Below are 27,392 nucleotides of genomic sequence, written 5' to 3' on the forward strand. Positions count from 1 at the left end.
TTGGCTCAATTGACCCCAATGGCTCAAGATAAAGCAAGGCCGCGGTTCTCGTCAGTGGAGGGAAGTTATCGCTGCTTATGAGGAGAAGCAAAGCCATTTCGAACGCCGAAGCCATGTGCTCATTGTGCGTCGGGGTCTTGCTGCTCAACAACTTGAGCTCTAGCATGCTATCGCCGGCCGGGTAGCAATTTTTCTAGTATCTATCTTGCGAACGGGAAGGTCCTCTCGTGGCCATGAGAGATAACATCAATGACTGGAAACCTAGCAAGTTTAGCAGTTCCCGGCTCTTGGACACGAGGTGAGACAGGCACGATATCAATGATGGGATGTTTTGAACAGGCAGTCAAAAATGAAGGGAATCAGTTAAAATATCGCACAATACAAGTCAGTGGCCAGCTCATCAAAAGAACTTTTCAACGAATCTACAACGCCAACGGTAGCGTCCGTTAAATGCAAGAAATGCGTCGCCTTCTGCATGCTGATTCGTCGCAACACCGTACCTTACTATAGCCTCGCCATGACTATGATCTAAACCGATGTCGTCTATGTGTTCTGCGCCTACAATGCCTCCTAATAGTTCGACGATAGTCGAAGAGAGAGGGACGATGCTCACTCTGTGAATGTGTTCCAGGATGAGATCAAATAGACTCGCAACTCGATCTTCTCCGAGCTCGTTCAGCACGTCTTCAAAATTTTCATGGCGGTTTATTTTCTCTTGAATATCGGCTGAGATATCGGCTAGAGCACAGAACATATTGTCCAGTCCACATTCTGAGCCTTTGTCACCCTGTGCAATAAGCTTCTTCAGATTGAATGCATTGATAATCAAGTCCACGGCTGAAACGGGGCTGGAAAAAAATTGCTGTTCACTTTTGTTTCCTCGAACAAGAATGGTTGGATAATATTCGTTTTGAACGACCAGCAGAACTAAGGCGAAGCTGTAGCCGTAGGAGTGTGTTTTAGGAAGCCTCCACTCAAAGTCCATCAAGTTCGACAAGATGGTCAACCTATCGGAGAAAACCCGATTATCGCAATTTTCAATTCCCAAGAAGGTCCTGTAAACCGCATAGTTGCGAACATGGACGAGTTCTGCCGTCGAACCGTTAGACATTTGGCGAAAGTCCCAGACGATGTCCAAGGGAGCTCCCATAAAAATGGGACCGCTAATGAGTTGCGCAGCATCATGAAGTGAGCTTAAGGATTCATGCATTGAGTCCTTCATAGCTATATCCACTTCGAGCTGTTGGTCCAGTTCTGGATCAGTGAAATGATGTCTCCAGACGATTGCAACGAACGAGATCTCTTCAACGGAAACCGGAAAATCGGTCCCAATGGGATCGTAACCAAAGGAAGGTTGATAATTGTTCAACACATCATTGGACGCCGGTAACATAAGGCACATATCGATATTAGCGGAGTAGCGTTCTTGAAACACCCATGTTCTCGTGAACCAGCGATCTCTCGAGATAGCTCTCAATAGTCGGGTCACGTAACGCACGTCAGCCAAAATTCCATCCACTCCCCAGCTACTGAGGACGTTAGAATGTCCATTAGAGAGAGCGTGGGCTAGCCTAATATGGATCAAGCCGTGTACTTGTTTTTGGTCCGTGATCTTAAAGCTGAGAAGACCGACTTTGAATTTCGCTTGGCAGAAAATGACATGGTTGCATTGCAAGTGATTTTCAACATCGATCGGATCCGTTTGATCGACGCATTCCTGATAGATCCAAATAAGCGATACGTCGTGGACAATAGCGAAGCTGATCGCCCGAATCAAAACGTCGGCAGGACATTTCGGATCCCTAGGCGCGCCGTTTTCTTCGACTTTGACTGTTGGTGATGGTCGAAATGACCTATTGTTCGTATCTGACTCGGGTTCCTTAAATGAGTCCCAGCAATATGGGACAGCGACATATTTTGATTCCTTGGGATGCTCTCCTCTTTTAGCAAGTTTGCAAGCGAATCCGCGGCTGAGACGTGTATGATCCGCCCGAGCCGGGATCTCGAGGAACCGTAGGTTCTCATGTCTCTCGCTGAATATTATGCCTAAAAAGGCCCTGCAGAGTACCGGTATGCCCTTGAATTTGTGGAATGATGTCTCCAATGGTAAAATCTGTATCTCGCTGCATGGTTTTGTGATGTGCTGAGAATAATGTGAAGAGAGCCCACCGCCATTTGATGTCCGTCGGGGCTAAAGACGCTAACTACAAGAGGTAATGTCGGTGATAGGGGTTATGGCGGTCAGCAGGTTTCGCACCCAAATTTTGTCTATGCACCAGTTTTGAAGTTCCAAACCGTTATAACCCTATCACCTACGTTACATAAGACAGGTTAGTTTTGGGGTAGGACTAGTGTTATTAGTCGCGGCGGGTCAGGCACAGCTAGCTAACGGTTTAGAGGGTCAGGAGGCCACAACACACAAGTATAAGGTAACACATATCTAAAAGATACAATATAGAGGATTTTTAAAGGGCATTATGAACGTATTTAAGCCATAAAAGTAGTGGGCATATAATTTATATGTGATTTTATAATGTGGGGGCGCTTATCAAGCGAATTTGCAGAAGATAAGAAAACCACAGTAAGAGATGCCGTCATCGCTAATTATTCCTGAAATCATCCTACGGTCAAGACAGAGACAGCGCAAATCGTTGATGTGACTGTAGAATTCCTGTTCCTATATATGCCCTCTACCCACTCCCTTTTTAAGTAAAATGAAATGGACAACACTCGTTTACATTGTATATTCAAGGTTTAGCGGCTTCCGTCTCTTTTGAGGAGGTGTACTCTTGCTTTCGCCCCTCTTCGCCTTCAGCTCTCTCCAGTGTCTCCGCATGCATCGACAGGACAAATGGACTACTTCCCCGCTGCCGTTTAGCCGGAAACACCGTATGCAGTACCGCATGTACCACCAACGCGACAAAGAACCCATAGAAATAGCTGATCTCATATATATGGTCCCAACCATTCCCATTCGCTGTGTGCCCCACAGCCCTCGCAAAGCCTGGGAGCAATGGTACCATTCCCAAAATCCATGCTGTAAACCCTCGTGGATTAAAACCCCAGACATACCAGTACGCGCTGGATTTATTTCCAAGATATAAATCACCAATGTGATACTGTCCATGGCGAACCAGGAAGTAATCGCTGATAATAATTCCTGTCATAGGGGACAGGAAGACGCTCCAGCTGCTAAGTACCGTGATGAAGGTGCCCGGGCTAGTAACATAGTTCCAGGGGCATATCGCAATGGCGATAACTGTGAGAATGTAGCATCCACGACGGATGTTTATCCACTTCGGACATAAAGCAGCCATATCCATGCCGGTGGATATTCCGTTCAACATCTGGCAAAGAGAAAGCTGGCTAGCAAGGAACCCTAAACCGGCGAAGAAGGTCCCGGCGCGTGTGCCCGCTGATCCTGAGCTCTCTTGCATCGTGAGAAGAAGCTCGAAAGGGTTCCAAATATACTCGCCGTAGATGGTCGCAGCGGAGGAAGTGATCAGAATACCGCAAATGGATGTTACGGAAATGAAGATTGGAGCGGCGACTAGCTGTCCAAATAATGCCGAATTAGGTGTTTGTGCATACCTGGTCCAATCAGATTGGCCGAGACAGCCGGAAGCCTGGGCGCCGATCAAGGATTGAAGACCATAAACAGTATTCCAACTGAGAACAGCCCCATGTTTTGTCGAGCTGGCATGGATGAGTTCGCCAGGGCCATGCGCCGCGCATTGTGACCATATCAGAAGGCCAAACATGGTGCAGGTGATCATAACAAATGTGATTCTGAACGGGATTTGGAGTCTCTCAGGCGGTATCATGGGAAGCGGGAGGAACACGACAACAAAAACGAAAAAGCTGATCAAACTGGCTGTATCTACGTTTGCTGATGGAGGGAGAGTATTTTTTAAATTGATAAAAGGGTTTCCAATTAAAGCCCGAAGGACGATTTTGATTGCCTGCCCTCCCCAATACATTTGGATTCCCATCCATATGCATGCATTCATGATACGGTTTAACACAGGCCAGAAGCCTTGAATCAATCAGCTAGTGTGAAATCAAATCTATCGACTGCTCCGGGATCTCTCACCTCCGCGCATTCCCCAGGAAGCTCTACTGAGAACAGTGAAGCCAAGATAAAGACGTGAGCCTGGCCGTCCTGCGAAAACGGCCAACAAAGCAGATATCAGGCCTACACCGACCACTACGCCCATCGATTGTGGTACACTGAGCCCTAGTATAAGAAGAGATGCACCAGCAGTCCATGGAGTCGTGTTGATCCCAGCTATCACCCAGTATCCTGCGAAATCCTGCCATCTCCATGTTCTTCTGTCCGGCGGGATGGGGATCAGATCTCGGTTGCACCAAAACGTATTCTTATAGTTTGCGTTTTCATCTACTGGACATTCGAGTCGCCTTGCCCAGCAAGAAAGTTTTGCTTTAGTCTTCGGGGAAATCATTGCTGAAGCAGAAAGAGAAGATTATGTGACTTCCCGATGAACACGAAAGGCACACAGCGTCAGCTCAAAGGACCAGGAAATTCACAAAAAAAAGGAGCTAATGATGCCCTTTATTATAGTTGCTCATCAGCACACCGTAGTGTCTTAGCGGTGTACGAATAGCTTACTAATGCTAGGGTTGTTAGCGTGCTGATACCAGTATGCATGTTGTGGATCCCTGGAGTGCAGATCTTCCGCTTTACAAGCCCCACATCGGAGAGTCCCACCAGTCATCTTTTCAGCAGCAAAGGTTCATTTTCGCCATCCTACACTAGGCTACTGGTAGCATAGCCAGATCTATCACGGGCACTATGTGTACAACCCTAATGTCAGAACTCGTGCGAGGATCAAAATGAAGAGAGTCTCCCTGTAGAAACCCTGAACTAGGCCCTATTTGGTTTTCGACACCTAATACACGAATCCAAGACCTACATGCGTACACTTTTATAATTTTACATATCTAGCGGCCATTGATTAATCCGACTATGCGTATCCCTCAGTTTAATGGTTAAGGCTAATCAAGATCGCAGTATGTTCTAACAGAAATCGCCGCCTCAAAACGGTAGTGAATATCAGCAAAGACGACTCATAAACAGAGCTATCTCTCACTCTGACGTTGTGCCCTCATAGAGAGACAAATCCAGACCACATATCTTGAATCCCATTCGTAAGTTCATAGTGATCATTGACCCACTTTCGTAGCGAGCCAATGTCTGATTTCTCTGTAGGAATCTAGGGGTACAGTATGTGTAACCAAGGGTTCTGCAATCACGAACTTCATTTGATGTCCACCAGAGCGGTGTGCCATTATCGCCGAACCCTTTGCGAAACGGTACAAGCGGCGAAGTTGATCGCTCCTCAGTCATGGTTGCCGTGACGTATGTGGGACCACCACGGAGGGGCTGCCTTTTGAACCGCTTTTTGGGGTTCAAAGCTTGCCAAATGGCAATGATACAATCAATATTCCTATAACAGCCGTCAACGATCAATCTAATTTGAAGCTATTCCCTTACTGATGCATGATGGAGCCAGAATATGGGGTCAAAAGCATTGTATTCATTGAGCGCCATGTGTCTATACATATACGATTAATCGGTCCCGTGTCCTGCTCCTCACATTACATGAATGTCGTTGTGAAACCCTTCCACAGAGTCCTGCTCATTCCTCGTTGGCTCGTCATCGCTTGGTGGAACGTAAGATGTGTTTGACATCTCTCCGTACGTCAACGAAGGTCCCAGAAGCATTCGGTACATTTTCCACCAAGAGGCAGCCCACGGCCGGTGCTGTGACTGAGCACGTTGTCGAGAGTTTGATTGACGAAGCTATGGTCACTATTTCCGTTTGTCGAAATTCCGCGAATGGTATGCATAGGAAATCTGTCATGCGGCCCTTCGGTCTAATGCGCCTGTTAGAATTGAATATATGTCAATGGGAGGCTGGAACGCAGATTTTACTGACAGGGTAGTTTCAATCTGCCCATTCCAAGCAACGTCATTCCATTTATTAGTTCCATCTGGGGGCCGACAGCTGTAAAGAGGATTATCGATTTCGGTTAATTCCTCGAGCGCTTCGGTATTCGCACGCGCACTTTTGGAATCATGAGAATTATGGGAATACCGCATCTGTAGATGGGATATCCATGGACATTCATCAATTTTTGTCGGGGGAGAAATGGATCCCGGAAGGGTTTTCTGAATCGGTCCGTTTCCTTCTTTCACAAAATCATTGAATTCACGGTGAATTTGTGTGGGTCAACTTTGTCCCAATTTGCCCATGGCCTTCCGTGTATGCTTAGGAAATATCAGGAAAACGGCCAATTTAATGCTCATGAATCAGCCTCGCGCGCACCCGCAGTCTGGAAGTATGAAAATGGCATTTTCCGGTCCTGCTGCATCAACTCTTGCAGAGCCAGAAGGTAAAAGTTAACCAAATCCGCATCTTGAATGAAGTCACCAGTCTCTAGTCGTGGTTGGACGCTTCCGTCTGGAGGAACAACTCCAACGGTGGAGCCTTGGGCTTGCTGAACAGCAAGCTGAATTGCGTTAATGCTTCCGACCATTATGTCCTAGATTGTCGTCGATTGTCCTTTGTCAGGCTGGGCTGCGGTTGTTAGGAGGGCGCGCAAGTAAGATCAGAAGCTGTCTTAACAAGGTTTACACGACGATGGAAGCTGAGAGGAAGGTCCATTATATGCTTTGAGCAGACCCTCACACATATCCAGTATGCTCGTAATCGCGAATGGATAACAGCTGCAGGGTGATGCGTCTGGTTGTGCGTCTGGTTGTGGACCCGCTTTGATAGCCGGTTCTAGCTGGAGGTCGTGTGGAGTGGCTTTGCGTTGTATTTGATGACCGCATCCCGCAGATAGGCTTCCGCTTTTTCGTGCGCTCCACAGTTTAAAGCTGCCTATGACCTGCAGCACTTGGCACGCACTAAACTTAATCTGTTACAACAGTTTGAGGCTATCCATGAATATTTCACAGTAAAATCCATATAAGCCATGATTCATTTAATTTTACAATTTACGATATTGCTGCCTCAAGAAACTTGGACATTGAGATAAGGGAATATTGCCAAGCAGGTCATGTAAGCTAGACTATCGGTTGCATGGTTTCTATCACCAGCATAAATCAGACATCCTAGGAAGTGAGAATATGCTTCGGAACGCGCTCTATGGAGTGGCCTTTCAAGCGACTGAGAGCTTCTTATAAAGGCATTTCCGTGCACTTCCCGTCAGAATCACGGTGTATCCTTTAGTTTAGTCAAATCGGCAAGTGTCGTTCTAAGGAATCATTGTCGACAACTCGAAGAACGTAAAGAGCTTTAGGGCACTAAACCTTAACAAACTCCCAAACGATCCCACCGGATCCCCCATCCTCAATCTTCGCCAGCTTCTCTACCCCCTGCTCCACCTTGGTCCCCACGTGCCAAAGCCTCTCAAAATGGGTCATGAGCAAGACATAGCCTCCCTCCGGCCTCATCCTGACGCAAAAGTATTCCCATCCTTGGTGCCGCTCGGCTGAGCAGCACAGTCTTCCTCTTATATCGTGACCCAGGAATCTACCCGAGGCGAGATTCCGGAAGCCGAGCCAGCCTTTGGTTTCCACGCACGCCCAGTGGATGGAGCCGCGGCCTCCCGGCTGGGCCAGCACAATCTGCCCGTCAAGCAGCGTGATCACGTGCCCGGACGAGACGGAGCGGATGATGAAGGTGGAGCCGGGCCAGGGGACTGAGGAGGAGCTGGGTTCGGCGCTGTCGAACGGGTCATGNTCGTCCAGGAGGTCGGCGGCGACGGTTTCGGGGGGTGTGGTGGCTGTGTAGATGGTGGAGTTGTCGGGGTCCGGGATAGGTTTGGGGTCGGCTTGGTTGAGGACCATGATGGCGGAGTGCTGGCTGGGTTATCCGGGTCGGGATGGCGGAGGTGGTGGTGTGTTAGGCTTGGGATGAGTCATTAAAAGGACATGAATGACCGGGTGTAATTGGGATACCCGAAATGATCATTTGATGTTGATGATCACAGTTTGCATTAAATGAACGTGTCGTTTGAAATCGGATATCAGAGAGACGACGTTGAACCTCACATTTAAGGTGACTGCGACGGGAGGCTGCATTTTGATCAGCGATCTGAAGGTAAAGCTCAGCGGGAAAGAGATCTCCGGTACTTCTAATTCTCCTTGAATCGTTTCGCTGCAGGAACATCTATGTGATGCTCCGCGAAACAACGGTGCGGAGATACTGTAGACTAAACTACGGGGGCTTCCACCTTAACAATGGGAGCGAAGCACGTTCAATGAATCATGGTTTAGAGCGCTTTCTCATGCACTGCCTCAAACCGCTATATCGAATTGGGTTTAGCGCGTGTTAAGCGCTGCAGGTTGTGGGAGCGCAAGCCGATTCTGCAGTTTCATTCACTGGCTATTAGGGTGCATGACGTGAAGATCATCGAAGCCTTAGGCGGGCCAGAGAAGTGCTAGCACCGGAGCACATTTTGGTCTCGAAATGTGCCACCAACGAGAGCGAGGAGCTGGGAGGAGATGGTGGTCGCATGCACGAATGAAGGCGGAGGTAATTCAATGAATAGTCAGGATTCAGTCAGCCACTATGCGATGCGATGCAGACGAAAACAACATGTCCTGCGCTAGGCTGGCGGTGGCTTACTCACCTAGTACCTAAAGAATCTACAAAGAAGATTGACTTGGTCAAAAGTCCATGCTTCTTCCGGCCTGCGACTGCTGAAGACCAGTAAATGGCAAGCCACCCTGACCGCCGCTCACTTTCTCTTTCGTCCTCATAACAATGCCATCCTGACAGGTTGTATTCTTTTAATCGTCAATTTCTTGGAAGAAGGCGCCTCGCCCGCAGGTTTGGCTAAGTTTCTGTTGTAATCTTGTGCTCGCGCCTTTTGCTGTAGTCTTTCGCTAGTATGTGAATCCTGTCTACGGTCTTTTCCTACCATCTTCGTTGAAGCCCGTCATGGTCGCGAAACTTCTCTTCTTAGTCGCATTCTTAAATCTACTTGTGTTAGCTGGAGAAAGCAAAGAAAAAGAGCGGACCAATCATCAATGGACTCAACCTGCCGACCAGGAAGGCTGGTCGCCATGGACATTAGGCATGTTCACAGTGCCGTCATACAACGAAGGAACGCCATGCTCAACGTCACCTTCCCACGATACACCCAGCATCCCATCACCCGTTACGTTATCGCTAAGGTATGGCCCGTGCACCAAACCCTAAGGAACCGTACTCAATCCATGCCTCCTAATTGGCCAAATTCTTATCGATAACGTAGGACGATAATTGGCGGGTCATGGGATATCAGTACCCCTTCATACTGTAGTAATATCTTCAAATTCAATCCTTTCCTAAAGCATCATCCCATTTACATCATCATATACGAGTAGCACAACTTGTATCTCGTTAGTTTCCTACCCAACGTTTTCAACCAGCTCCACCCACTATCGGACCTCTGTCACATCCTCATCGACATTTTCATCAGCCTCCGGCCAACCATAACCATCAATACCAGTACGCCTTCTAGCGTGGCAGTGCTCACTAGCTCAATAACTTCGAGCACCAGTCAGCAGAAGTCTGCTTCCTCGGTTCAACCCAGCACAAGTAGTTCTACGTTGACATAGATCAACCAGCTCTATTTACTCTCTACTAGAATCAACAACCTCCAGCGCGAGTCACGCGCTGTCTTCTTCTACTTCCACTTCCCGGCCTAGCTCAGTAACTTCGAGCACGTCTAGCTATGCGGTCTCAACGTCGTTGTCGCGGTTTAGCAGCAGTTCCTCAACTAGCTTAGCAAAGACTATCCCTTGCTACGGTAGTTTGGGTCCAACGTTATCGATAAGAATTTGACCCAATCAAATCAGCTAAATCTTCTGATTTTTTTGGTGTTCCCGCACGGGCCACCTTTGTGTTGGACCCCACCGTAGCAAGGGATAGTCGTCACGTCTTATCCTAGCCTTGTACACAAGGATATACTGTATCATCGCGACATCCTTCCACTGTTACAATCTCCGCATGCCCAACGCCCAAACCCACAACGCGCCGTGAAGTCACCGCAACTATTACAATGATATCGTATGGAGGGTTCACCACTTTGCCATGCCCCGTCACCCCATCAAAAATATGAGGCGGAGGTACCTCATATATTACAAGCATATTTTAAATTCAGACAAATTATGGGAATATTACGTCGGGTAGCTGCTGCGCGGTAACGAGTGTCCTCCCGGTTCTCGTTACTGTAACGACGATAACGTCACTACCCGGGGCCTGCAGCACATTGGCAAGCTCTCCCACGCTAACTGTATCGGTATCTTCCACTACGTCTGGACCAATCTCATCTCCAGGAAGTTGTCTGCCGCCATCTACAACAACTGTATCTGGAACACCCGCAGCCATTATTGTATCGCAAAGTTGTTCGACAAGTCAGACCCCAATCATATACATAGTCACCGTGACCACGCCCTCAATTACAACGTCCACAGTATCGCTGCCTTGCTCTATTACCTCAAATGCAGTTCCAGGACTGCCCGCAGCAATTTCCACAACATCTATTACTCTCACCTAAAGTAGCGCTCCGAGTTAACGTCCGCCCCTTTCTGAGACGATTTCGGCAGTAATGATAACTTTTGGTGTTTCTCCAAGTCAATGCAGCAGCTCAACAATCTATGTCCCACTAATCGTGACTAAGGCGGTGCCAGTGCCGCTTATTAGCACTACTATAACAACGCTAAGGTCGTTTCAACGCCGTAGTTCAACCATCTATCCGACAACCTGCTTAAGCTGTACTAGTTCCTCAACTTAATGCACCCCAACCACCATTACGCCAACATCATACCCGGCATGTAGCGCTTCATTCACCACATACTCAAGGACAACGGTATACCTAAGCTCCTGCTCTTCAGATTCGCCCAGTAGTTGTTTAGGAACTACGGCCTTTCCAAGTTCTTGTCCCTCGCTCTCATCTAGTAGTTGTTTGGGCACAACTATCTTCCCCATCTCCTGCCCGCTAAGCTCTTACAGCAGTTATTTTGGCACAACTATCTATCCAAGTTCATGTCTATCAATTTCTTCCAGCAGTTGTTTAGGTATAACCATTTCCCCAAGCACCTACCCTCCGGTATCCACTATTAGCAGTACCCTTGGGTTATGTACTGGAACAATCTACGTAACTCGAACTCGGACTTAAACACCTTACTCTATAACTAACGGCCTATCTGCGTGTCCAGCATCTACTGTTACCATACCACCATGTTTTGCTACGCCAATTCCAGCAACCTCAACACTTACACCAATACTATGCCACGACCGACATACTCCTCTAGTTCTGGCCATACTATTTGGTATTTTGTTGCTTTTAGCTCTTGGTGCTCTGGCGTGGGCTTTCTGGGTCCTTAAGATGCATCACGCGCATCGGGTACTTAGGACATGCGCGCAGTGTCATCAGCCATTTGAGGCTTGTACTTGCGTAGCTAATGGCTAAGGCTAATATTTGACGTTGAGCGATATCGATGCCCTTCCAAAATAATATACTCTTTATGTTTTCTATAGCTTAATAAATGATGAATTTCTCATGCATTAAATACAGCTTTAATGTGTCAACGCCGGCCATCAAAGCTTGGAGTCCTTTTGGGTCTCATCTTCCCAGAAACATCCCAGTTTCTCTCATTTAGACACACCCTCGTCCAGCGCTTTAATCAAAATATATAATGCTTCTAACTTCACCGCTTCAACGTCATTCTCCCTAGCCATCCTGACTAGGTTACCCACAATCGCCTCCACCTCCATCTGCCGATTATTCCACACGTCCCCCAGCATACTTGGCTCCACCACATTCGCCTTAGTCCTTACCTCCGCTCTCTCGAGTTGATACGCCGCGTTTTTCTCCGTAATCTCGGCATATCCAAGCGCCTGCGCAATCTTCACAACCTCCAGCATAACCTCCCACACAAAATTAGTAGCACCAGGCGACGACGCCATAAATTGGACATCCGAACTCTGCGCTAGTGCACAAATTGGATTCCACGACGCGTTCATTAGCAGTTTCGACCGGCGCCGCGGCTGAATATCATCAAACATTTACAAGTTCCCCCGCCCTTCGTGGTCACCTCCGCAAACTCCGCTGCACGCGCATTGTGCGCTTCCGGCGCGTTGGCAGGATACGTGCCGAGTTCCAGCAGTTCGATCTCTCCCATCCGTATCTCTCCCGGCGCGGTCTGCGTCACGGGGAGGTAGACGACGCCGGAGAGGAGGGGATTGTTCGGGAATGCAGCCGCGTATTCATCCTCAATCCCAATGCCGTTTTGCAGTAACGCAATCGTCGTTTGCGGCCCCACGGCTGGAGCGATTGGGGAGGCTTGCGTGGGCTGCGAGCCGGGGAAAGCTTTGCCATTGACCAAGATGTAGTCCCATATGCCATCGCTGCCATCGGATTTCTATGCGGCTTCGGCGGCGTTGCGAACGACGGGTGGCTGGGCGTGTACGTCCGAGCTGAGTTTGACGGTGGAGATGTGGAAGCCTTGGGAGCTAATGGCCGCGTAGTTGCTGCGGCAGACGACGATGACGGAGCAGCTTGCGCTCTGTAGAAAGTACAGCATCCTGGCGCATCACGTGGTTAGCGTGTTTTGTCAACTTTCCCCTAAACAGCAAAAATACCAAAATTTCCCCTCCAAAAAGGCCGTGCAGGAGTGGCTGCGCTAACCACCGGAACCGAAGAGATGCTGTAGGTGTAGATAGAGCCAATGGCACCGGCGCCAGAGGTGAGGACGCGGGGCATGTGGGGGTTGGTACTAGTAGGTGTAATAAAAAACTAAGAGGGCCGGGGGTATACGATAGAAAAACAAGGGAGTATGGATAAAAGATAGTAAAATTAGCGGAAAATCCGAACGGTATAAATGACACTATTAGAAATAGTGCGAGTATAACCAAGGTAGTATTTTACTAGGATGAGATAGCCCCTGCCTTTTTCAAGTCTTTAATTAATAGTATAGAAGAGAAATACGATGCTATAATTAAGGCTAAAGAGTAGCACACTAGATTTTTAAATACCAAAAAAGTATCGCAATTACTCGATTCTGTATCTATAAGTAGCCTTAGATTTTTTTAAAGCTCTGGAATTAATTATATGACTTTTGCATAGTATTTTAACAGGGGTGTCATTTTTGGTGTGGCCTCTGCACGGACACTTTTGACGAGGGACTGTAATTGTTGGTTACACAAGGGGGATATCACGTAGCTACGGTTCGTAGATAGTATGATGATTGTTGTTGTTTTTGTTCCAAGAAAGGGGAAGGGTAAGGAACTTAAGGTTCCTTACCACGCTAGTGCCGCGGCAACACGTGACGGCAACTTGCCTCACGTGACGGCAATTTGCCGCATATAGCGGCAATTTACCCTATTTCCAACACTAGTAATTCTTCTTTTTATAGTTGCCATTTATAAACACCTATAGATTGCTACTATATAAAAGTATAAAGCTAAGGGGAAGAAGGAAAAGAGAAAGGGTGTTAGGGGGTTAACGCGAAGATAAGTGGGCCGCTAAGGCGCTAGTAGTAAGCGAGCTAATGGCAATTTTTTATGCCGGGTATAGAAAATCCTAATTGGCTAGATTAACGAATGGCGTTGGCAGAACTCCACACCGCTACCTAAATTAATTAGGTATGGCGCTCTTGGCAAGAATCTAACTAATTAGACAACTTTAACCGGCGGTTAAAGTTTTATAAGATCTTAACTTCTCTAAATTTCCCTCTTAACCTAACCTTTAACTTATATATATAGAGTATTTATATTAATAAATATCTCTAGTGCCTTATTTAGGTTTACCTTTATTATTATATTTGCTAGGTTATCTTAGCTATTAATCTATTAAATCTTAAAGAGTTTTTAACGCTTATAGGATTGCTAAAGTACCATAATATTAATTATAAGACGCTTCTCCTTTATAGTGCTAAGCTTAACTAAATACTTATAGAGGGAGTATAAGTTAGTATATATAATTATAGAAATAGCGGGAATTTTAAGTTAATCCGTAATTATCTTAAGGGTAGTTTTAATTATAATTACTATATTAACTCCGCTAATTATTCTATATATCTCTAACGCTAAAACGCTTTAAGTAACGCGTTTACTTTTAGTTAAGCTCTAATAGATAAAGTTACCGTAGATTGTAAAGTTATTCTCTTTAGTAGATTTATTTGTAATAATAATCTTATATCCTAACTAGGAGCTAAAATCTTTATTATTAGTAAACGATTTATTAATAAATATAAAGATCTTAGCGGTAGGGAGATTAATAGGTATATAGAGTAGCCCTTAGTTGAGATAATTTATCTACTAAAAAAGGCGCTTATTTAGAGCAAGAATGTTATTCTTAGTTAGTTCTTAGTGTTAGGCGGTAATAGAGAGATTAAAGGAAGCCTTAGGTTAATAGATAGAAGCAATATAAGCCCTATAAGCGCGTTATTCCATATATCTTTATTTTAAAGAATTAATGTTAATAATATTAATCTTCTTACCTTAACCCTTCTAGCGTAAAGCAATAAAATCCTTATTTATAGAAAGGATACATTTATTAAAGAGCAATAGTGTTATTAAATTAAGTCTTTCCTTTAGCTTTACTATAAGATTTACCTTTACTAACTTATCTTCTTTAAGAGCTAAGAATTGGTTATTTTCTAAGATAATTATATTATTAGTTTATATGCCGACGATTCTAAATAGAGTTCCTATAGTTATAATAAGGAAGCAGGGATTAAATATAGAAGTAGTTATTAAAAGCTTCTCTTTATAGTGCTTACTATAAGTAGCCTACTAATAAGTTCCTGCCTCTGCGATTTTGTATAATGGCTTAAGTATAACTATAATTGTGTCTTTAAGATACTAGTGGCGAATTTACTCCGGAAGGTATACTAATATTAAGCGCTAAAGGTGCATCTCTAATTGGGTATAGGCTTAAGTAATATCTCGCAAATAAACTATTATTCTATTCTTTATTAAGGAGGGAGCTAATACAATAATAACTTGCTAACTAGCTCGTTAAATTATAAGAGATTATATAAGAATTATTTCTTTACTATTATTGTTATAACCTTAAATAATAAGCCTTAATTTCTTAAATGGGGCGTTAGTAGCTTTACCCTTAATTTTATTAACTATTCTTAACTTAAAGATGCGAACTCTATCGAACTTAGTAAGGTTATATTTCTTGAATTTAAAGACTTCTTTTGCGATAAGACCGTCGATCTCCTACTTATTAGATACTTAGAAAGGAGCTCTTAGGGTTATAATATAACCTTCCTTTTAGAGCTATTTTACGAGCTTAAAGTTAGCCTTCTCTTTGGCTGTTATAAAGGCCATTAATAACTTGACTCTACTCTCTATAGTAGTAATAAATTACTCTTCAAAATTAATAAGATATTGGCAATTTTGTAATCCCTTTAGGCGACCTCTATTACGTCGTAGTTGCGGCACGTCTACTATAATTATATTAGGATTATAGTCGCCTTCTAGGGTACGTTAATCGTGGTTTTCCTTTAGGGCATCTTCTAGGGTATCTTTTAGGGTATCCTGTAAAGGCTTAGAACTGTTATCTTTGTAGTAAAGCCTAATAACGGTTAAATAGAATTAAGTAGGTCTATAGGGCATCTAAAGAGTATAAGTTTAACTATTAATTATAATGAGTTTATATAGGCCTAACTATCCTCCCTTTTTACGCCATACCTGTACTTTAGATTAGAGTGGCAGATTAAGCGTAGTTAAGGTATTTAGGCCATTTCTTATTCCTAGTGCGTTATTAACCTGGCGCGTAGCGTATAGACATTATACCTCCTTTATTGCTTTGTAAATAGCCTTAGCTTATTATATAATAGAGGGAGATAGTAGAGAATTATTAGTTATTTAAGGGTAGGCGCTAAAGACTAGCAATATAGGTATGAGTCTATTTAGGCCAGCGGAATTATTAATAGCTTTAACAGCTATTTGTAAGGTAAGTTCTTCGCTAGCATCCTTTAGTTTTAAAGAAATAATCTTATATACGCGGTATAATGGCGTATAATATTACTCTACTTTTTTAATACTATTATATGCCTTAATAGGGACTTCCTTAACCTTAATTACTATTACCTTTATTTATTATCGGAACTCTATAAATAAGAAGTTCTTTCCTATATTATAAATAATTTAATTAGGGGGTCCTAAGTAGATATTAATCTAGTATAACTAAAGGGTATCCTATATGTTTCTAGCTAATATATCCCTTAAGAAACGTATAGCTTAAAAGGAGGTTAATAAGTTAATAGCTTAAAGGACTAGCTTGCCGTTAAGATATATAACATTAATAATAATATAGAAGTTAAAGTTATAGTTATCTTTAAGGGTGAACTTAAATCGGCCAGGGGACTTTTAGTTTATTTAGTAGTAATAATAGTACTTTATAAGATGCTTAATTGCCTTAACCTTAACTTTATAACCTGCTTATTAAAGAACCCTAAGTAGTTAGTAAACGAATAGGTGGCTAAAACAACGGTATAGTTAACGTAGCTCTAACTTAGTTAAGTAACTCTAAGCAACGCTCCTTTTTAGTTATTAGAGGAGTAACTAAGGGTGACCCTACTTACGTATAACAGGCACTTAATTATCTCCCTAAATAAGCATATTCTTAAGGTTATTAAGCTTAACGCCTAATTTATTTATATCTTAGATATAGAATAGGAACGGGGTATTTATGGGAATAATATGGAAGGTAATATATCCTAATAGGGTTTAGACCTTAATTGTGCTAAGAGAGATTATAGTACCCTTACCGAAGCGAATTGTATATTGGCCTACCGTTAATTAGTTAATTTAAATAGAGCTATTAAGCTGCTAAAGAGCTTAAACTTAAGGTTCTTTTACTATAGATACTCCTATGGCTCTAGTATCTGGTATAATACTGTAGAAGACATTCGCCGAGTATTTATCGTTAAAGGAGAACGCGGAACTTTCCTTTAGCTTATTAAAGATATCTAACTTTATAACAGAATGGAACGTAGATTAGTTATTAAGGATAGCAATAGTTTATATACCATTTACCTTACTATACTTAGTAAAGTATTAGTTGGGAGAGTAGTCCTTAATGTCTATATCTATAAGGAGCTATTTAGCCTTATTAACCTTATCCTTAAGGTCTTCTATGCCTTTATATTAGACTAGAAAGCTTTAGAAGTAGGCCGTAATAATCTTATAATTTTTAATATTTCTTATACTCTGTTGGAACTTATTATATGCCTCCTTTCGCTTATTAAGAGAGTATCTATTTAACTAGTAATTTAGCTTCTTATAAACGTAGCACTTCTTTTAATAGTTGTTCCGAAATAAACCTCTATAAGAACCTCCATAATTACTTTATAGTTAATATTAATTATACCCTTTACTATATCCCCTACTCCGGCCACTATATATTTAATTAGTCTAGTTATAATTATATTAGTCTAGAATTCCGGTTTAAATAGGGTTTTTAGTATAGAATTGTTGGGGTTCTTATATTCGCATTATAGTGCCTATAATAAAGCGTAGTTTGGTATATACTTCTTTAAATATATCTATAGGTTTATATAGCGCTAAGTTATACTTAGGAATGCTATGGTATACTAAGATAACCTAGTCCCTTAGACTATTCTTATTTTAGTAGGTTTCGGTAAAACTATATTAGATTTTCTAGAGTTTATTAAAGAGTAGTTAAAGACACTCTAGGCAAGTTGTTATTAGATTAAAAGCAATAACTCTCTAAAATATAGTCTCCCGCTATTTGGATATATAGAGTTAGCGGTTCTTATTAGTTTTAAAGTGGGCTCTAGTAAGCTAAAGCATTATATTAAAGCTATAGTTTTTACCTATAATATAGTTGTAATAGAACGTTGCCGCCTATCCCTTTAATATAATAGAGAAAGTATAATAGAACTAGTGGCGTTAAATTCTAACTTTATTATAGCAGTTATAAAAAACCTATAGTTTTGCTCTAAGTATATTATATAATTCTCCTTTAAACTTCTTCTCTTTGTCTAAATATACCTTTATTAGATTTATAACTTCTTAAAATAGAGGCTTATTAGTTAGCTGGGATAAAGGAGTTAGAGGTAGTAAAGGTAGAGGAAAAGCACCTCTAGGTAGGAGAGTACCTTTAGGTAGGAGAGTAGCGTTCTAGGGGTTTCGTTCTAAATTAAAGTTGCCTTTTAAAGAATATAAGTTAGTTTTAGGTTTCTATAGTTAACGTATAATCTTAGCTTCCGTCTATACTAGTTCTTTTATACTAATAAGAACGGCATAAATATTACTAGTAATTAGGTTACCGTTTTTAGCAATATATACCCTATTCCTTTAGAGGGAGTTTTAAAAATCCTAAATAATATTAACATTACTAAGTACCTAGGTATCAGCGGTCCATCCTATAAAATCCTCCCTAAAGTATTCCTATAACTGTAAATTAGCGTAATAGCTATTTTAGTAGAATAGAATATAGTATAAAAAAAAGCTATTAACTTATTTTACGGTATAGGTTATTATATTAAAGGTAAATATGTCCTAATCTTTATTAATAAGTTTCGCGTATATAGCTACCTCTAGTAGTAAGGAGTCTCTCTAGTTGTTTAGAGTAGCCATAGTTATATCTTTAAAGGAAGGGAATATTAGTGGTATAGGGATTGTTATTTAGTACGCGTTCGTGATATATATTTATAATTATAGGGCTTAGGACTAGTTCTAGCCTTAAATCGTGAAGACTTATAAAGTATATTATTCTGCGTAATAGACGTAAGAATCTATAATCTAGGAAAGGCTTAGGACTAATTCTGGCCTTTAAATCCTTAGATTTATAGAAGAGTTTTATTTAAGGTTTAGGACTAGTTTTAACCTTAAAAGACAGCTTCCCTTAGCATAAGTAGTACTAGTACAGTGGCTTGTCTCTTCTTAGTGAATACCTAGCTGTTCTATAACATAACTGTAAAGTTAACCACTAATTAGTGTTGGTTACATAAGGGGGATATCACGTAGCTACGGTTCGTAGATAGTATGATAATTATTGTTGTTTTTATTCTAAGAAAGGGGAAGGGTAAGGAACTTAAGGTTCCTTACCACGCTAGTGCCGCGGCAACACGTGACGGCAACTTGCCTCACGTGACGGCAATTTGCCGCATATGGCGGCAATTTGCCCTATTCCCAACAGTAATCGAATTTTCGCAGCACTTTCGCAGTGCATCCTTCGCGTAATTCCCCGCTCCTTTTAAGACTTTTGTATTTCATTTATCTACCTATAAAATCCTTGCATTTCTAAATTACCATTCACCTACAATCATGAAATGGCAGATCATTTTCTTTGGCTTCTCCTTACCTGTACTTTCATGGGGAGACAACTCGGACTCAGCCAATTACATTGCCATCAAACGAACTCTTTCAGCATACCCTTTCGCAATTGACTCAAAGGATTTTGATGCACTAGCAAATGTCTTCACAGAAGATGTGGTTGCAAATTACTCGGCGCCGATTAACGTGTTGAACGGCCTAGACGCAGTGAAGAGTGCTCTTAGTGCGAGGTTAGTTGGTTTTCGTACCTCCTGCAAATTTCAATCGCTTGTATTAATACTAAATACCGTACCTTACAACCGCAGCCTTGCGCCCGTTCATACGCAGCATGCTTTGACCACTCAGCTCATTGACCTTGGCGGGCCCCAAACTGCGAGCTCGAAGACGTATTTCACTGCGTCGCATTTCGGGCGGGGGGTATATGAGGGTGAGCTTTTGACGGCGTGGGGAAGGTATGACGATGCCCTTGTTAAGACTGGTAATGGATGGAGAGTCAAGACGAGAACTCTGGTTTATATGGTAACGTTAAGCCTATCACCATATTCCTGTGGTTATATCAAAGTTGAACTCTGGTTAGGCCCCACTTATTGGGAACTTGTCAATTTTCGGAAACTAGCAAAAAGTGGCAGCTGAGAGAGATTGACCTTGATGGGAGTGAAGGAATATTTTGAGTGTCCTATTAACCAAAAAGAAAATAGTACTAGTAGCAACGACTCGCAACCTTTCAAGTGGCATTATTCAGTGGCGTAGAGCACTTAAAACTGTGGACTATTACTTCTCATTGGGTTGATTGCTGGTAGAATATTGGGTTACAATGTTGAACTTGAGTCTAAAGGCTAGATCTGCAGTATAGTGACGAGTGTGCTACTTTCTGTGTCAGAAGCACGGCTCCGAGCTTATTATGTGATCTTCTAGTTCCTATATGCTAATTTCAGATAGGCCCCTATTATCCGTCTAGAGGGTTCTAAGTATTAATTACCTTTTTGCTTTCCTAGCATTTTGACCATCTTGTCGAAATCCCACCGACCAAAGGCGGTCTCAATAACATGAAAGGGGGTTCTGCTGTCATGCTTAATGCGTGGTTCTGCTCCGTACTCGATAAAGAGGCCAACACTATTGTACTAGTCCTCTGGACGATCGCTACAGAAGTTATCCACCATATGGAGCAGGTGATGCCACGCGGTCAGCTTGGAGAGATGATCTCGTTAGTTCGGTTTGCTCCATGCCGGAACAGGAGCTTGATCATGCAGAAATCTTTACGCCGGACTGCTCTATGTTCATTCGCTAGTACAGACGTGTACCACTATGCCGCTAACAGTCTCTTTTAGTAATAGAACATGAGCGGAACTGGCTAAAGTAGCACTAACAGCTGTATGGCAACCGTCGATGCTCCTTCTGTTGAATCTTCGGTGGTCTATTTATCCATGCCTGCCACCGAAACCATGTCGCAATTGTTACACCCGTTAATGGAAGAGCGAACACCCAATAGATCCAAAACTCCCTAGATATGCTCCAGCTCCCGGGGTGAGATCCATTTCCTGGTGTGAAGTTAAAGAAACTCATGCTAAACACAGCCTGTTTGCATATCTTAGCGACATAAGGTAGGCGACCGTTATCAGATTAAATGTAAACTTACAGCCGTGAAGGTGGCAGGCAAGAATGCCATTGTCACCACTGCAATAGCTCTCATAGCAGAGCTGTCATCCTTAGCCGCTTGCCCTATGGCCACCATGACTTTACTGTCATCCTTAGCTGCTTGCCCTATAGCCATCATGACTTTACTATCTCGCTGCATGATCATGTTGTAAGCCTATAGGATGATTAGCTTGATTTCTCCTCCTTTCTATAACAGCCATATTACCAAAGTTACTTCGTTGTTCAGTCTCTCATGGTTCGCCTGCGATCGCAATTTGAGGTTTTTGAGCATCTGCAATTGAAAGCCCATATAGCTCTGACTCTTCTCGACAGCTAGTTCTGGCAAAGCTGCATCCTCTGCACGTTTCTTGTGAAACGCAGCGTGGCCCCTTTTTATTTGTGCCATTACCTCTGCGGCGACCTCTAATGTTTCAGAACAGTGAATTGCATGCCTGGCATCTTCATGCATTTTGCTGAAATCGGGCTCAATATCGGGATCGCGGGCTCGAGACTATTATGACATCCAATTAAGCCACAAGTGAACTTCGCTTAAGATTCAAAAACTAACCTTCTCTATCATTCGAACCAAGTCCCTTACTAACCACACAGATGTATCGTACATTTTGATAATCCGGTCCATTAGTGGCACATGCATTGCGAATGGATCAGTAAAATTAAGGCTGTTAGGATTCTCTAATAGGAAACCCTCGAGACCTTTTCGTAGTTCATCAGGAGCTCCCACAATTATACACATGCAGTAACCTGGGCACCATTGTGTGAAGAAGCTCATTTCATGCCAGGTATAATTTGAATCAGACTTAACGCTTGGATCGACGATTTTGATAATGTATCGGAACCACGTGGCTTAAACTAGAGTCAGCTGGACCGCCTGGTTGGGGTGATTGTCTTAGGTATACTGTAGCCGTTCATTTTTCCAGCTTTATCGTATGCGCTCTCATGCCCAAAATAGCCGTTTGATTTGAAGCACACATCTGTAAGTACGAATGCCGGGATCCTGAAATGGCGCAGCAGCCTTCTACGTTCATGTTCCTCACTCGGAAATGAGTCTTCGGCCACGAAACTACGGGGCTTAGACTATGCCGTACCGAATAATCTTCTGGAAGGCAGACTCACATGTAGCATGGGGAGGGGAATGACTCCATCTAAGCGTGGTTAGATCAAGGCATCCATCCAGGTCTCAAGGGCACTTACACATGGTGATTCGACATTAGCTTGCCTCGACTGCCATTTCCCTAAAGCTTGTAGTATGTTCAGCAGCGACGTAGTGAATCCTGATTTACGATTTCAATTACCCTTACATTGTTCAAGGACTTGGGTGAGCACCATTACGAAACTTCTAGAAGTAAATTAGCCAGGTTGTGACGGCCGGTAGTGATGGTCGAATATATCGCTTGCCGGATTTGCACAAACGGAACGTCTTCTCCGTATCCCGAAAATTTGAGCGGCTCTTTCTAGGCTCGTGCGGATCAACTCTCTTTCTTAAAGTCTCACAGATTGGCAGGGATTAGGATCGGCGCCGTTGTCCCACAGCACCGCTACTTTCAGCGACTTCGGCGGTCGGTCGAGATATGCGGGGGTGTGTGGCGGTTGGTACGGCGGGAGCTGCGGGCCTTGCTCTCACGGGAAGGGCAGCAGGCTCGGCTCGCGGCGCTAGGGCTGGGCAGAGATTAGGGTTTTATAAAGAGCTTGATGCCGGCGAGCGGGAGCCGTTGTCTCAGCATGCTCAGACCACATGGGACGCCGGATAAATCCGGCCCGATGGCACTAAACTAGTTTAGGCCATCTGTCCCTGTGTGGTCTGAGACACTTTGGCCAACGTTTATAAAGCACGTCGCAATATCCGCATGGCTAATATTACGGATATTCACTTCTTATTCTTACGACAAGTTTAGGCAGCTTAAAAAATCCATTAATTATACACTAGGCTCCGGCAAATCAAATGGTCTACGTAAGAAGTCTCCCCGCCTTCCTATTCCTAACATTAATTTTAAAATAGCTGTAACGCGGTTTGCCAAAGTAAATAATTAGCAATATCCGCACCAACGACGCGTTAATCTTAACTACCCACTCTCTATCCATTATATCTATAATCCAATAATTAAAACCTATTAAGATCTATCTATTATAATATGTTTAAGTCCTCCCTACCTTTATCTAACCCTTTATTCTCCCTTTATTACTTTTAAGCGCTATTTACTAATACCTCTATTAAAGTAAATAAGGCAAAGAGGTTGCAAACTATAAGCTAGTTAAGTAGATTAATAAGCTAGCAATATGTAATAGGCTGGGGATTATATTAAAATGGATCTCTAGCAGTCTCTACGGCTATATAGCCTGCGGAGGGAGCTACCCTAGCTTATAAGTAGCTCTTATAAACTTTAAATAAGTAAGCTAGATAAAGCTATTGCGGAGATATATCTGTACTATGGTTATACGGAGCAGCTTAAGGCCCTAAGGGTGCTAATATTTAAGCGGTAAGATTTTATGCTTATGGCAAAGACGTCTTTTAGCAAGAGTATAATAATGTAAGCACTACTATATCTTGTACCTAATGTAGTTATTATTATTATTCTTTTACTTAACGCGATTAGGTTAGAGTAAGTAAAAAAGATTATAAAGCTACCTTATATTTGACCTGTTTATATATAGGAGAAAACAATATCCGCTAAGCTAATTAAGGATATCCGTATAGGCAGCTATATATATATCCTTATCTCCCTAGAGCTTTTGGTTAGTAATAAGCTATATAAGGTTCTAATAGACCCAATATTTCGTTCCTATATTGCCCTTATAGTGGTTAATAAAGTACACCTACTTACTAATTGGGGAGAGACCTTCCGTATAGCGTACATATAACTCTTTAAAGTACGTTTAGTCTTAGTTAATAAGCCTTAGTTTGCATATACCGCAATACTAGATCTATCTACGTTTTGGACTGTATATAAGCTAGCTAGGTTTAAACCTAATATATAAGTTATTAAAACCCTAATTAATTGGCCGGAGCTAAAGATTATATAGAGGGTTATAACTGTGCTAGAGAAGAAGGACTTTTAAACTCTTTACTTTACTATTACTGCTACTCTAGTATATTTGTATATTACTAGTAATAGTAACCAAGGAGAAGGCGAGCAATTAAGAAGCCGCTTAATATCTGTACAGCAAATATACCGCTAATAGTTTAATTAACTTTAGCTAATTCTAAAGACAATTATCTTCTTTAATTCTAAGGAGTGGATAGCTGCCTATTGTAATACTATTCGCAGCTAGTTGATCTATTGCGGCTACAATACTGCTATTGCTAGAGAAGCGGTGTAGAGCTACTATGTAACGCTTGCGGATATTAATAAAGACCGCTTATACGCCAAATACGCGCGCCTAACATCTTAAATTCGAATTTTTGTTATATTAGATGCAGTAGTATATGGTATAGATGTCCTAGATATTTACCGTTTAATTTAATATAGAATGCCTTGCTATAAATCCTGTAATATGCTAGTATAGCGGTTTGGCCGGGTAGGCCGAGGAAAAGGCCTTTTAGGCGAAGCAATCTTTATAGTTAAGAGCCGCTAGTAGGGTCCTTACGATAAATTAGGTGGTTCTAAGCATATATAACCTTAGTATATAGGCGATCTTCGCGTAAGCGTACTACGTAATAATATCCGCGGGCGATAAAACGCAGAGACTGCGGATATTGCGGGCGATACTTTATCTATAGCGTTAGTTAGTACTAAGCAGTTGGTAGATATAAGAAGCGGGCGTGGGTTAAGCCCTAGTGGTTCTATAGTACGCCTACCTAAAGAGCTTATTATACCAACCCTACGCCTAAAGAAGCGGTTAACTAATGCGCAGTTACGTGGTAAACTGCCGTTTACCCTATAGCGGCTAGTTAATAAGGATTAGGTATACTTATAAGTAATATAACTTATATACTATAAAGACCTACAGTCTACTATTAGTAAAGACTTATATTGCAGTAACTATAACCTAGCAATATTTATAGATTGCAAGTACGATATTTATACTAGCTATAGTGCGGATATTATAAAAACTTGCCGGGAGCCTATATTAAGTAATATATAGAAGTAGTTTACGTAATAGGCGGAGGCTAGGTATTAGGATACATTATAAACGCCTATAGTTAATTATATTATACCGGATAAGCAGCTTTATCGCCTCTATAATATAAAGTGGGTTCTAAATACGGCATTATTAAAGCAAGCAATACCTAAGTGGGATCCTAATATCCTCGGTAAGGAGCTTCTATCCCTTATTAAGCTTTTAGTAGATAAGAAATAAAAGCAGAAATAGAAAGAAATAGGGCAACTCTTAGGTTCTTCTGGGTTAATTATATAGATATTAGAGCGGTTTTCCTAAGTATTAGAGTAGCACGCTACTGCGGATAAGCGCTTATTATAGGCTCTTATATAGGCTTCGCAGGTTTTAGATAGAAGATTTAAAATATTAGCGCCGTGGCAATTAGCGCCTTACTATAGCGCTGATATATTATAGGCTAGTTAATAGTTAGCTATAAACCTCTTACTAATAACTTAGGAAGAGGATATACCTATACCTTTACTAACTCTTGGGTCTCTAGCTCCTACTCCTTTATTATTACCCTTATACCAGCCGTTAGATATATCTATACCGCTAGTAACCCGCTAGTTAGATATATCTTTATTAGTACCATAAAGGCGGTTAGCGTAATTAAATAGAGGCAAATATATATAAAGAGCACTATAGGAAATTAACGGTAATGCTAATTAGTATATAGCGGGCTAATATTAGGCGAGGTTAGTTAATATTAGGCGGGGTTAGCTAATACTAGGTAAGTTTACCTTATATCCGCTAAGCGGATATTATAATTATAGTAGCTAATATCTATTAGGATAACGCCCCCTCTTTCCCTTATACCCTATACCCCTAGTAAGTACGGCCTAGGAACTAAATAGATTAATTAATTAATAATATTAATTACTTAGGAATATATACTAGTGCTACTAACTATAGCGGATATTAAACGGTTATAGTAATAGCTTATAGCTAATATCTTATATTACTTATTAAGTAACTTATACGTAGGTTAAAGCTGGGTTTAAGTAAAGTTAATAGGGAGTATGAAGCCATCTAGCTTATTATTATTATTATGGAGATTAAGCTTATTAAATATAGCGGAAAGATCACCGCCTAGCTATAAATTAAACTCATTAAGGGCAGATTAATTAAGTTATTTAATACCTAGTTATAGATTGGCTAGATAAATATAACTAAAGGAGCTCTTGCTGCACCCGGCCTAAAAAGACCAAAACCAACCAAAAGAACCCTAAAAAACACCCAGAGAATCCCCCTGAGATGCATGCATCGCAGGGGAGGCACACGTTAAATGACGGTGGCTCGCACTCACGCGCGACCGCTAGAACTACGCCCAGCAATGGCCCTCCACAACAAAAACGGGCGAATACCACACCATAAAGCGGAAATACCTCTATTAAGAAGGCATCTAACAAAATATAAAGCCTATTAGACGCATCTAGTATCCAAAATTGCGGGGGAGTAACCGTTAGCCATAACAAACTAATGCAGCTAGTAGAATGGCTCCGCTAGTCTAGCGAACCTTAGGCACCCCTCCAGTAAACCCTTAATTAAATCCTCCAACGGCTAAGTAAAATTAAAAATAAGTATAACCCCCCTTTACCGGTGAACCACACCTAGGCCGCCGTAGCTGCGCTTTTATAGTATAGGGAACCCACCCCCCTTAAGTTAATAACTGGGTATATAATTATAATATAACCAAATATAGAATAAGTAGAGGGGCTTAGGGGATAATTAGAAACAGAAGTCCTTATAAAGATACGCAAAGAGGTCTATAACGCTGTTGTAGTCCAACACCTTAAGAGCGGAGATATTAGAGTTACCCTAAAGGACTAATAGGCAAAGGAACGAGCCATAAGGGTAGGGGATAGGCTAGGAGAACGTATTGGTATAAAAGTACTCCGTAAGGATTACCTAATTAAAGTCCTAGCGGTTCCTATAAGCCTTAGGGTAGAAAAGGGATGCTAAGCGAACAACACAGCAATTATATAGGAGATAGTAAGATAAACGGAACGCCTNATANNAGGACTCNAAATNACCNNAATNCAATGGCTTTAACAGGAAAATGCAAACTAAGCACATAACGAGAACAATAAGAGGATATAAGGGTCGCCGGAGACTCGCTAGGGAGACGCCGGACGAACGCATAGCTCCCTCATCATCAGCACACATACACTAGGAATGCAAAAACTCCTTATCTAAAAAGGAATAATTATAAATAGCCTTATATACAACATAAGGCTCTACAACCACAGACTACGCCTAGAATGATGCTATCGCTATATATAATAGGGACACACCCAA

At 42.2% G+C, this 27,392-nt stretch overlaps 6 protein-coding genes across 6 annotated transcripts; 1 reads left to right on the forward strand and 5 right to left on the reverse strand.

The window, feature by feature from the left end:
• Positions 1–200: 200 nt before the first annotated feature.
• K441DRAFT_672563 (uncharacterized protein) lies at positions 201–2,175 on the reverse strand (the record flags this gene model as incomplete). The annotated part of the gene is made up of 3 exons (XM_067650569.1): positions 201–261; positions 501–2,113; positions 2,170–2,175. The coding sequence occupies 3 exons, from the start codon at positions 2,173–2,175 to the stop codon at positions 201–203; spliced, it is 1,680 nt and encodes a 559-aa protein (XP_067510481.1).
• A 542-nt stretch (positions 2,176–2,717) lies between these two features.
• K441DRAFT_600048 (NCS1 nucleoside transporter family protein) lies at positions 2,718–4,548 on the reverse strand. Its single transcript, XM_067645176.1, has 2 exons — positions 4,094–4,548; positions 2,718–4,036 (listed from the first exon to the last, which is right to left on the reverse strand). Exons 1-2 carry the CDS (start codon positions 4,461–4,463, stop codon positions 2,748–2,750), a joined length of 1,659 nt encoding a protein of 552 aa, XP_067510482.1. The 5' UTR covers positions 4,464–4,548; the 3' UTR covers positions 2,718–2,747.
• A 2,450-nt stretch (positions 4,549–6,998) lies between these two features.
• Positions 6,999–7,940, reverse strand: K441DRAFT_650519 (uncharacterized protein). The gene has a single exon (XM_067647048.1). It carries the CDS (start codon positions 7,877–7,879, stop codon positions 7,334–7,336), a length of 546 nt encoding a protein of 181 aa, XP_067510483.1. The 5' UTR covers positions 7,880–7,940; the 3' UTR covers positions 6,999–7,333.
• A 3,673-nt stretch (positions 7,941–11,613) lies between these two features.
• K441DRAFT_650522 (ketopantoate reductase) lies at positions 11,614–12,159 on the reverse strand (the record flags this gene model as incomplete). Its single annotated transcript, XM_067647049.1, has 1 exon — positions 11,614–12,159. A coding segment is annotated over exon 1 (410 nt), but the record flags the coding sequence as incomplete, so codon positions are not given.
• Positions 12,160–19,220: 7,061 nt separating this feature from the next.
• Positions 19,221–20,260, forward strand: K441DRAFT_650523 (uncharacterized protein). The gene is made up of 3 exons (XM_067647050.1): positions 19,221–19,573; positions 19,649–19,862; positions 19,921–20,260. Exons 1-3 carry the CDS (start codon positions 19,335–19,337, stop codon positions 19,957–19,959), a joined length of 492 nt encoding a protein of 163 aa, XP_067510485.1. The 5' UTR covers positions 19,221–19,334; the 3' UTR covers positions 19,960–20,260.
• Positions 20,261–20,705: 445 nt separating this feature from the next.
• Positions 20,706–22,010, reverse strand: K441DRAFT_532519 (uncharacterized protein; the record flags this gene model as incomplete). The annotated part of the gene is made up of 5 exons (XM_067642238.1): positions 20,706–20,918; positions 20,980–21,132; positions 21,214–21,489; positions 21,547–21,842; positions 21,896–22,010. Coding segments are annotated over 5 exons (1,053 nt in total), but the record flags the coding sequence as incomplete, so codon positions are not given.
• Positions 22,011–27,392: the final 5,382 nt, after the last annotated feature.

Source organism: Cenococcum geophilum (assembly GCF_001692895.1).
Source record: "Cenococcum geophilum 1.58 unplaced genomic scaffold K441scaffold_1, whole genome shotgun sequence".
In the NCBI taxonomy this organism is placed as follows: Eukaryota; Fungi; Ascomycota; class Dothideomycetes; order Gloniales; family Gloniaceae; genus Cenococcum; species Cenococcum geophilum.